The 11,373-nt window shown below is 57.8% G+C and overlaps 1 protein-coding gene across 1 annotated transcript; it reads right to left on the minus strand.

The window, feature by feature from the left end:
• Window positions 1–5,745: 5,745 nt before the first annotated feature.
• On the minus strand, window positions 5,746–10,716 carry TNNI1 (troponin I1, slow skeletal type). The gene is given in 10 exon segments (XM_054517290.1): window positions 5,746–6,050; window positions 6,580–6,690; window positions 7,972–8,148; window positions 8,617–8,706; window positions 8,782–8,913; window positions 9,640–9,681; window positions 10,498–10,531; window positions 10,533–10,607; window positions 10,609–10,658; window positions 10,660–10,716. Coding segments are annotated over 9 exon segments (765 nt in total). The 3' UTR covers window positions 5,746–6,050; window positions 6,580–6,582.
• Window positions 10,717–11,373: the final 657 nt, after the last annotated feature.

Raw genomic sequence — 11,373 nt, forward strand, 5'->3', positions numbered from 1 at the left:
CCATGGGTTTGCTCTGTTTCCCTCAAACCCATGAAAATGGTCAGAGGAGAAAATCTCCTTCAGCAAGAAGTTCCCAAGGCCCATTCCCCAGTGCTGGGAATCTGGAAATTCCTCAGATTCCCCGGTGCTGGGAATCTCCTCCTTTATCTTGGATGGGTCCTGCTGGGCTGCACAGCAGCACAGAGCATTGACCTCTCATGCCTGGAGATCTTTGCTGTCATGGAGCTCCTGTTCTCCCTGATGTTCCTCACATCCTTTCATGTCCACCAGAACCCCAAAATTTCACTCCCAAGGAGGTAAAGCCAAGGTCCAGAGCCCCTCATCTCATAGATGAAGTCGTGCTGGATTTTTCCCCTGTGAGTCACTTCATACCCCTCTAAACCTCCTTTGCCATTTTATCCCCAAACTCCAAGGGCTGCCAGATCTTTGTGAATGTCTGCATCACCAGTCTTCCCCTCTGCTGTGACAAAATTGCAGGAGTTATCAGCAGTTTGTTATCTCACTACTGTTTCCTCTCTGCTGGTTGATTATTTAGCTCTGTTTGGACTTTCCCTCTGAGCTGTGCTCGACCTAAAGGTCTTTGCTTCTGGAATCCCAGGAAAATGCTTGTGTCCCAGGTCACCCTTATCCATAGGCTGATTGATGCCTTCAGCAAACAACAGTCACTTTGTCAGACCGGATTTCCCTTAGCAAAGTTATTTAGGCCACCCTGAGCTCATCCTCAAAGCACAGCCCAAGCGGCAGGTCCCAGAGCTGAGGGTGATGAAATCAGGCAGAGGGATGACTCTGTGAGGGAAGGGATGCCCAGAGAACCAATCTGGTGTTTACCCAGACCCACTCCATTCCCCAGGCTGTCCCATCTGCTGTTCCAGACCCACAGCCCCCAGGGAAAGGCTCTGTGCTGATGGCCGAGGGAGCAGAGCTGCAGGATGTGCCCTGAGCAGAGAAGCTCCAGGGCCAAACCCTTCTCCCCTGCTCTACCCAGGGAAGCTGCACCTGCCCGAGGAGGAGCCCAGAGCTTCCCCTGGTGTGATTAGCAGAACTCATTAATACCCTCTAAGGAGCTAGACCAGTTTCAAGAGGGCTGTTTTTTCCCTTGGGAACAGTGTTCTGTGTCTCATCACAGTGCACAGCCTGTTTCTTTGGCTACAGGGTGGTGGAGAGCTCCCAGTTTGCACAACTGTGTGTAATTATGGCATTCCTCAGCTTCTCCTGGGGCCCAGCTCTGAACCCTGCACCTCCATCCCTTATGCTGTGCTGGTCCCTCAGCCTCAGCCACAGCTCAGCTCCTCTCTCTCTCCTGAGGCTCATCCCTGCTGCTCTGCCGTGGTGGAGCAGCATTTTCTTCCCAGGCTTTTCTCCTGAGCTGGGGCATGGGGCTCCTTGGCCAGGAAAAGGGGCTTTCACTCCTGCTTGGCTCCATCCCACCACAGTTTCCAGAGGTCCCACCAGCATTTAAAAGCTCTGGGAGGAGCTGGAGGTCTCCCTCCATCCCTGGGATGGTGCTCTGTAGGCCCTGGAATGGTCCAGGGCTCTCCTTCCCCCTGAAATGTATTCAGCTTTTGGAGAGATGTGTGTGATGGTACAGAGAGAGCTCAGTGAAGGGTCTGGAATTGGTGCTTGCTCAGAAACTGAACCATGGCCTTTTCTAGGACAGGAAATATTCCTAGGAAAGGAATTATCCACTGTCTGAACTGCCTGGCACCAGCTACCAGCGGCTTATTTTCCTTTAGAATTTAGCTTTTTATTTAAAAATTAAAGACAAATCTTGCTTCAGAAATTCCACCATGGTGCCTCATTGTCCTTCAGGTTCCCTTTCCATTCCCTGCAGATTGGCCTCCTCATCAGATGCCATCCCTGTGACACTCCAGATCTAACAATGGCAAACGAGGGGCATCCCCCAAAAGTGACATCAGTGCAAACCTCTCAGGTGCTGCACAGAACAGGCCTGGCTCACAGCCAGCAGCTCTGTGACAGCTGCACCCCCCCAGCACAGGCAGTGGCAGAACCCCAGGGTGCCTGGGGTGGAAGGGACCTCTGGGGACCAGGCAGGGTCACCTGGAGCAGGGGACACAGGGATGTATCCAGGTGGGTCTGGGATGGCTCCAGAGAGGGACACTCCAGGCCCTCCTTGGGCAGCTGTTCCAGGGCTCTGCACCCCCCAAGGAGTGAAGTTCTTCCTCATATTGAGGTTGAATTTCTTGTTTGTGTTTGTGGCCATTGCCCCTTGCTTATCCTGTCCCTGGGCACCTCTGAGCTGGTTGTGATTCCTGAGGAGCCCCTGAGCAGTGAGGGACAGGGCTCAGGCCCAGCAAGGGCAGCTGGACAAGAGGGATGTGCCCTGCTCACCCTGAACCCTGCTCCTCCCTGGAGCTGCAGCACCTGGAGGGCTCCAGGAGGGGAAAATTCCTTCTTGGTTTTTACCACAGGGGACACACAGGACCAGGGGGTTGTGCCATGGCCCTGCCATGGGTCTGACCCTGCACCCAGAGCCCTCAGGGGTCCCAGGGTGGTGTTTCAGCCTCACCTCAGGGACTGCAGCCTGTGCCAGCCCTGTGCAGGGCAAGATCTGCAGCCACCTGCAGAGGCCATGGAATAAACTTCATTCCCATCCCATCACCACTGACCTTTCTCCCATCCTTCCTTTGCAGCACCAGCCTCCAGCTGAGCTGCAAATATTCAGGGAAATATTTGGGCACAGTTCAGGTGTCTCTGAGTGTGACTGGTCAGCAAGGAGATCACACAACCCCTGTGTGACTTGGAAGGGACCACATTACAACCAACAAGGAGGGATGTTTTTGGAAGTCCATACTGTCGTGATTATATTTTTTCCTTCTGTCCAATTTAATTTGAAATTAGTGTAATTTTAGGATTCTAGTGCCTTGCTTTTATTTCTTTCAGTCTAGGCTGCAGTGGAGAAAAGTGCAGGACAGTGGGGACTGGGCTCTGCTCAGCTCAAGGAGACAGGGCTGACTTCCAGTTCCTCTGGAAAGAGACACCAGTGACTCCTCCAGCATCAGTCTCTCTCCCTGAGAACTCCCCCATTTGGGCTGAATTTTCAGTAAAAAATGTACTGGAGAGTTCCTTTCTAATTCAGCGAGCAGAAACTGAGGTTGTTGTCACCTGGGAGGGAAAAACCATGGCACTGCAGAGCTGTGGCTGAGGGAAGGCAGCTGCACCTTCCCCTGGGTGGAAGGCTCAGCCTTCCCTTTGCCATGGGAGCACTGGGACCCAGCTGGCCCAGGGCCAAAGGGGCAGCTTCAGGGCAGAGATGGAGAGGAAGACTTGGATCAGTCCCTGATCCAGCCAGGAGAGCCCAGAGCTGACTGTCCCATCTTCCCCTGGAGATTCAGTCCCACTAAAACAGCTTTTTTTTGTGTTCCTAGTAGAACTGCAATCTGTAGAACTTTGTTTTCCCATGGCAGCCAGTGTGGTTTTCCACCAGAGAGGGATGAAAATGGGACTCAGTGACTGGGGAGCATTATACCTTGAAAAAGTAGGGAATCTTGTAGAGAGAAAAGTTTTGGGGTGGGGTTTTCTCTCCCCACTCATTCTAAACACAAGGTAGCCTCATGAAGCCATCTGTAGCCCATGACAGGGGAATGTGGGCCCTGGGACCTTGCTGAGCACACCTGGCTGCCTTTGGGGCTGCAGATTCTCCCTGGGAGCCCCTGGGTTTGTCTCTGCAGCAGTTTTGGGTGAGCAGGATCTGAGGGCAGGCTGGGCACAGGGACAGGGACAGGAACAGGGATAGCCTGAGTGCCCAGCACTGACCAGGGCCTGCTGCACAGCACCCAGCACCCCTGTGGCCTTTCATCTCCCTTCCATCCCTCCCCAACCCCACAAATTCCACCCCTGTTTTTTAATTACTAAATTAGCATAATTGTACTAAGCTCAGAGAACTGTACTCAGCCCCTGCTGTGCCGTTTTCTGCTTCTGTTCCAGCTCTGAAGAAGGCTTTGTTTCCATGAAACTTCTCTTGCATTTTCCAGCTCTACCAGTTGGTCAGGTCACAGTTATTAACTCTCCCTGCACATCTTTCTTCCTCTGCCAGGACCTGTGTGAGTTCCCTCTGGGGATTCCTGGAGACATCCCAGGATCTCAGACCTCGGCACTGCTCCTGCCTGGGCCCTGAGCTTGGAGGGGAGAGCTGCAATCCAAAACCTTCTGCCTTCAGAGTGGGCACCATGGCAGACCCTGGGTCTCACCACGCACCCCTGGGAGCTCAGCCACCCGTGCTGGCCATGACAGAGACACTTCCCAGGGCTGGGCCTGCCTGGAACCTGTCCTGGGGTGCCTGTGATGAGGACAGAGGAGCCCTGGCACCCTGCTAGGCTGCAGCTGCTTGGCCAAATTAAGCTTGAAAAGATAAAAAAATGGGTGGCAAAGGCTCTGTGTGCCATGCAACTGCTCCAGTCCTGCAGGGGATGCTGAGGGGGTGAAGGGCCAGGAGGAAGGACAAGGACTGAGCATCCCAAAGCCTGAGCCAAAGGAGCATATTTTCCAGTGGCAGCTTCCTCTGCTCCAGTCCTGATTTGGGGAAGAGTTTGCATATGAGTTTTGAATCTTCCCTGAAGGAGCTGCAGGGTGCTGTGACAGCCTTGAGTGCTGGTGGCAGGGATAGAGAGGTGTCCCCAGTAGTGTCCCCCCTCACCCTCTGTGCCCAGGGACAGTGAGCAGAGTGGCTCAGGATCCCTGAATTGGCCAAAGGAAGGGATGGGATGCCAGAGGAATTCAGCTGTCCTGGAGACAAACCCAAACCCACCTCCCAAAGCCTCTCCCTCACTCTCTGCCAGCCATGATCTGCTGTGGAAGTCCTGCAGGAGCCATCTGCATGGGGCCATCCTCTCCCATCCCCTGCTTTGGGAATGCAGTGTTTTCCTGGGAAAGTTGATCTCTCTGGAGCCCACACACTGTTTGATGCTGTTCCCTTCCAGCCCTGTCTGGGACCTGCCCTTTGCTCTCAGTTTATTGCATTTTCTGTGCTTTACAGGCTCACTCCAAAGGGATGGGGAGTGCTGCAACACACCCTGGTGTGGTGTGGGCTTGAATCTGGGGATGCTGCAATTCTCTGGATAGCCTGGGAACACAGACAAGGCACTGCTGTAACTACCAAGAGCAGCTCTGCATGTGGGCTGAACATCTCCTGCAGTGCCCCCAGCCAGGACACCCCAGCAGTTTGAATTCTCACAAATTCGCCCCTCCAGCCCTGCTCCAGAATGAGCTGGCACAGTCCCAGCTGCTTTCACTGACCAGCTACAGTCTGGGGGGCTGTGACACAGAAATGGTTGGGCTGGGGGGAAGCACAGGATGGTTGGCTTGAAATATGGATTCATCTCTGGAATTAAACCTTGAAATGCCCCAACTGCCACAGCTGCAGTGCTTGTGGTGGGCAGCTGGTGGGGAGCTGGTGTCTGGAGCTCTGAAGGCTTTTCCAGAAGCAGAGGAGTGGGGATGGAGAACAGGCAGCTCTATTCCCCCAGGCAGGTGCTTGGGGAGCTCTGCAGAGCGGGGCCAGGGGGCTCAGCAGAGCTGTGGAATCTGAGGAGCAACCCAGGGCTGGAGGGGACGAGTCCAAAGCTGTGTGAGCCCAGGGAGTGGGGTCTGAGTGCCAGCATGGGGACACTGCAGGGTGACCTGGCCCTGGGCAGAGTTCCCCAGTGAGGAGTGCACACAGCCTCGGCCCAGGACAGTCCTTTAATGCATTTCTGGCTGCCAGGGACATCTCGGGGTGCCACAGGGCACAGGGGGGCACAGGGGGGCACAGGGGGGCACAGGGGGCAGCTGCTGCCTCTGGGGCAGCTCTGCAGGGCTGGCAGGGGTGGGTGGCAGTGGCCCTTGGGGACAGCACGGCCTGTGGCTGCTGGAGGGGGTCGCTGTGCAGGAGCAGGGCTGAGGGCACCACTGGAAGGAAGAAGCTCAGGTCTCCTTTCCACACCGTTGTCCTTGTGTTCCAGCTCAGTGGGGATTCAGGGAAGGGCACAAAGGGACAGGGGAGCAGCAAGGGCAGGCTGGCAGCAGGGACGGGGATGGTCTTCCTCCCAGTGCTCCTGTGGGAAAGAAACAGCAGAGGGGCAGAGGGGCAGAGGGGCAGAAGGGCAGAAGAGCAGAGGGGCAGAAGGGCAGAAGAGCAGAGGGGCAGAGGGGCAGAAGAGCAGAGGGGCAGAAGGGTAGAAGGGCAGAGGGGCAGAAGGGCAGAGGGGCAGAGGGGCAGAGGGGCAGAGGGGCAGAGGGGCAGAAGGGCAGAAGAGCAGAGGGGCAGAAGGGCAGAGGGGCAGAGGGGCAGAAGGGCAGAGGGGCAGAAGGGCAGAGGGGCAGCTTTGGCTGTGGCTGGTGCCAGCAATGCCTACGGGATGAGGGTGGCACAGGCAGCACGCCCAAAGGGCAGCACCCAGGAGAAGAGGAGGGGGGCTGGCAGGCACCCCAAGGCAGGGAGGTGTGGGACAGACCCCAGCCAAGTGTGGGGTGGGACATGGGGACAGGTGGCCTTTTTCTGTAGGGAGTGGGGACATTTCTGTGTCTCTCCAAGCACAGCCCAGGAGGCTGAGGGAGCTGAGGGGGATCAGGACCCAGCCCTACCTCTCACTGCCCCGTGGGGGACTTGGCAGCGTCGAACATCTTCTTCCTGCCCTCCATGCCCGACATGGCCTCCACGTTCTTGCGCCAGTCGCCCACTTCCACAGGGCGCTCCTGCCAGGGGACAGGGCTGGGCATGAGGCTCTGGCAGCCCTGCCCCGACCCTCCCCTGCACAGAGCCTCAGCTGGGACACAGCTGCCCCTGACAAAGCCCCTGTCTCTCTGCCATGTGTCCTGCACAGGGAGCTGCCTGGGGAGGTGGCAAACAGCGCCCTGATCTCCACAGGGAGCTCTGGATCCGTGTGGGTACTCCCCTCCCCAAAGCCTGGCCAAGCTGCTTTCATGCACCAGAAGGCTCAATAATCCCAGAAAGATTTCTTTAGGAGGAAGAAACCATGTGGGACTTTGGGTTTACAGCAGCACAGTGGGGTAGATGTTTTTACTGAAGTAAAAACACTTCCTGCATTGCCCTCCCACCTTCTCTGAGCGTTTGGTGGGGCTGGGATTGTTGGTATGACAGTGGGAGCCTGGCAGACACTTCCAGAGCAGAAGGGGAGGTGACAGCAGTTCTGGGAGCCCAGGTGTCTGCTCTGCCCCCCCAGCATTTGCAGATTACAAGCTGTGCCCCAACACCATCTCACACCAAGAACAAACCCAGATCTGTTCTCCACCTGGTGCCCAGGGCTGTAAGCAGAGCTTTCTGTCCAAAGGGCTGCAAAAGTGCTATACCACAATGGGGGGACAAATGAAAAACTGCTGAAAATTGAGATTCTCATCCAATCCTGCTCATCCAATTCTCATTCACTCTGCTGAACTGGAATGAGCTGGTGAAAGCCCTCTGGGGAGAGGGGATCCCCAGCTGTGCCTGGGCATGAGGCACAGCTCCAGCTGCTGGGGCACCTGCGCACCCCAGGCAGGTTTGGGCATCGCTGGCATTGAGACTTTCCCTTCTCACACCTCTGCCAAGCAGGTGGGGACTGGGCCATTTATCTCAGGCCAACTGCTGGGCTGCTCTGTCTTATCTAATCTGAGTCTGGGAGTTCCCTGGGAGATTTCTGGGTGTGATTGTGCCCAGCAGGAGCTCTTGTGGCTCCCTACAAGATCAAAGATCAGACTCGGCATTTGCAGCTCAGCCATGGTGCTGAGGGGCCCAGGTGAGAGACCCCCACACACTCTGGGAGGGAAGAGCACCACAGACTCTGCCCTAAATCTCACCAGTTACCATCCACCTGGCCCAGTCAGACTGGTCCCATATGGCCCCACAAGATCCCACAGTGGGAATGGCCTCACAAGGCTCTTCCAAGGCTGACAGGGGGTGAACACAGGTGCCCTGGAGAAGGGCAAGGGCACCCCTGGGAAGTGTGTCCATCTCCAGCCTCCAGAGGAGTCACCCACCTTCTCCGTGTCCTCCTTCTTGACAGACTTCAGGTTGGCCCTGAGGTCCATGGACACCTTGTGCTTGGAGCCCAGCAGAGCCCTGAGCATGGCATCGGCCGAGACGCGGACCCGGCGCAGGGGAGGCCGCTTGAACTTCCCCCGGAGATCAAGGACTTTGATTTTCAGATCTTTAATCTGCAGGGGCAGGGGAGGAGCAGGGGTGGGAGGTGAGTGCTTGTCTGCCTTGCACAAAGAGCCCCTGTGGGAAGCAGGAGCTCTGGCAGCACCGAGCCCCAGAGGGATCTGCTCCTCTCCTGCAGGGACCACCCCCACCAGGGCTCTGCCCACCCCGGCTCAGAGCTGGGCCATGGGCTGGGCCCAGCCTGCTCAGGCGGCAGCTGTGCCACAAGAAGCTCTCAGACCCACAGGGGTCACCAGGAGAGTGAGGAACCTCTCTGTGGACCCCGAGGACACTTGGGATTCCTTTGGGCAGGGATGAACCTTGCTCTGAGTGGTGCCGTGCAGAGCAAACACCTGCCCTGAGAAAACCCTGGTGCCTGTCCCACATCCCAGCCCAGCCTGGTCCATGACACATCCCCACTGAGGCCAGAGCTGCCACTGGGAGGGAACTTCCAGAAGGAACCAGCCCGTCCTCCGTCCTACCTCCCGGGTGTTATGGTTGCATTTTGCTTCAATGTCGTATCTCTCCTCATCCACAATTTCCACCTTCTCGTGCAGCTCCCTGCACAGGTCCTGGGGCCAAGAAAACAGGAGAGTGCTGAGTGAGGCCCCTCACGCTCCCAAGAGCACCCTCGGGCTGAGCAGTACCTGGAGCTGGCTCAAGGAGAGCCCGCTGGTGTGCAGTGGGGTGACCCTCTCAGACAGGTACCGCTCCTTCTCTGCCTGCTTGTCCACAATCTCCTGATCCCACTCCTCCTTGGCCTTGGCCAGCATCAAACTCTGTGAGCACCAGGAAATGGCACAAGTGTGAACAGGCCCCTGTTCCCCCTGAGCCGCTCATACCTCATCTGTAGGATGGGACAGACTCGTGTGCCACCCCCTCCCTGCTGTCCCCAAACACACATCAAAGCCTCCCCACAGCTGGGTGGGGCTGTGGGGCAGTGGGGCAGTGGGGTTGTGGGACCATGGGTCTGTGGGGCTGTGGGGATGTGAGGCTGTGTCCTGTGAGGCTGTGGGGATGTGGGGCCATGGGGCTGTGGGGCTGTGGGATGAGGGGCTCTGGGGCTGTGGGACGAGGGGCCATGGGGCTGTGGGGCTGTGGGGATGTGGGGATGTGAGGCTGTGTCCTGTGGGGCTCTGGGGCTGTGGGACAAGGGGCCATGGGGCTGTGGGGCCCTGCTCCCGCTGCCTGCTGACGGTGGCTCTGCTGGAGCAGGCAATGTTTATCCCAAGCCAGAGCCCGGGGAGCTCCCAGGTCTGTGCTGGAGCACAAACGGGCTGAGGCCTCAGAGCTGAAGGTGTGGGGGTCTCTCCCCACCTCAGTGCAGGGGAGGTTTGTTTGGACCACAAATCCCACATGAGTGAGAAGAGAAAGGTGGGTGGGAGCTGCTCCCCACAGCCCATCCCTGAGCTTTCCTCACCCCGTCCCACCGACCATGTGCTACAACCTGGCTCCTTTCCCCCAGCGAGACAAATCCCAGGGAGTTTCCAGCCCTCGGGACTCACCTTCAACAAGAGTTTGCGTGAGGCTGTGATCTTGGATTTTCTCTAGGGGAAAGGGGAGGGAAGGAAAACACCCTTTGAAAACAAATGCGCAGCAAATGCAGAGCTGCACCAAGGGCTCTCCCAGAGGGAAAGGCACTTACCTCCCTGCAAGCAGGGGAGCAGCCAGGGAGCAGCAGAAAAAACAAGAGAAGAGAACAGGGCATCAAGGAATGAGAGTAAAAAAGAGGGGATGGTCAAGGAATGCATCTCGTGTGGTTGCAGTTGGTTCCTTATTTCTGTATCTCACAGCTGCCACCAGCACGTGAGCCAGGCCTGAGGTGAAGGTGCCCTCTGGAAATGCAGTGGGAGCTCAAGGCCACAACTAAGAAAGCCAAAATGTCACTCAGGTGTGACAGGTGAGCTGGCACTGTGCCCATTGTGCCAACCCCAGCTCAGTCCCTGTAGTTCCGACACCCTCATTCCCCCAGTCCCACTTCAGCTGGGTCGGGATGCTTGGGTGCTGCTCAGGTTCACAGGGTTGGGACATCCCCAGGTCGTTGCTCCAGGAAAGCTTTACAGGGAGTTCCTCCCTTCTCTGCTCACCAGGGAATGTGTTGGATTTGTGCAATGTGCTACAGAGAGCCTCACAGCAAATCCAGAGGTGCTCCCTCCCCTCAAATCTGCATTTGGCGATCGGGGAAAGCCTTGAGGTTTGAACTGGGACATTGAAAGGGCGAACAATTTGCATTTAAAGCCGGTTTTTGTAAGGGGAATGGCACAGAGGTCTGGGGCAGGGCAGGGTCTCCCAGCGGATCCTCCCCAAAGGGACAAGCACAGCCGGGCGAAGCTTTGGGGATCCCCGGGACCGCAGCTACTCACGGCTCCGGCATCGCGGCGAGTGCTGCTCCTGCCGAGAGAGGGAAAGCGGCTGAAGCCAAGGAGCAAATCCCGGACTCACAGAGGCCAAGGCAGCAGGGAGCGATGCCGAGGCGCTGCTGCCCCGCGCTGTCGGCGTTGGGAAGCGGCCCCGCAGCTCCATCACCCTCCACGCCCGGGCAGCGCGGACGAGCCCCGGGCTCCGGGAGAGCCCGCCCGCATCCCGGGCAGGCTGCGGCGTGCCCAGGCGCCCTGCAGGCTCGGCCTGCGGCTCCTGGGGCTTTTCCCAAGCTCCGAGCTGCTCCCCCGCCCGCCCCAGCTCGGGGCAAGGGATGGAGACTGGAAACATCAGGAGAAATGGGGGTGCCTCGGGAATTCCCCCGCGGGGTGGGCTCAGGGAGTCCTGTACTGCAGCTCCCATGGGCAACGGCAGCGATGGGAGAGCCAAAACCCACCCGGGGAACGCCGGAGCAAAGGGCAACAACTCTGCTCTGAACAGGGCTGGGGGCTAGGGGTGCCCAGTCTGGAGAAATGAAGGATCCAGGGAGACCTGAGAGCCCCTTCCAGAGCCCAAAGGGGCTCCAGGAGAGCAGGAGAGGAACTCTGGGACAAGGGATGGAGGGACAGGACAAGGGGAATGGCTTCCCACTGTCAGAGGGCAGGGATGGGTGGGATATTGGGAAGGAATTCTTGGCTGTGAGACCCTGGCACAGGTGCCCAGAGCAGCCGGGGCTGCCCCTGGATCCCTGGCAGTGTCCAAGGCCAGGCTGGACAGGGCTTGGAGCAGCCTGGGACAGTGGAAGGTGTCCCTGCCATGGCAGGGCTGGGACTGGACGGGCTTTAAGGTCCCTCCCAACCGAAACCATTCAGGGATTCTCT

This window comes from Molothrus ater, chromosome 25 (assembly GCF_012460135.2).
Source record: "Molothrus ater isolate BHLD 08-10-18 breed brown headed cowbird chromosome 25, BPBGC_Mater_1.1, whole genome shotgun sequence".
Taxonomy (NCBI): domain Eukaryota; kingdom Metazoa; phylum Chordata; class Aves; order Passeriformes; family Icteridae; genus Molothrus; species Molothrus ater.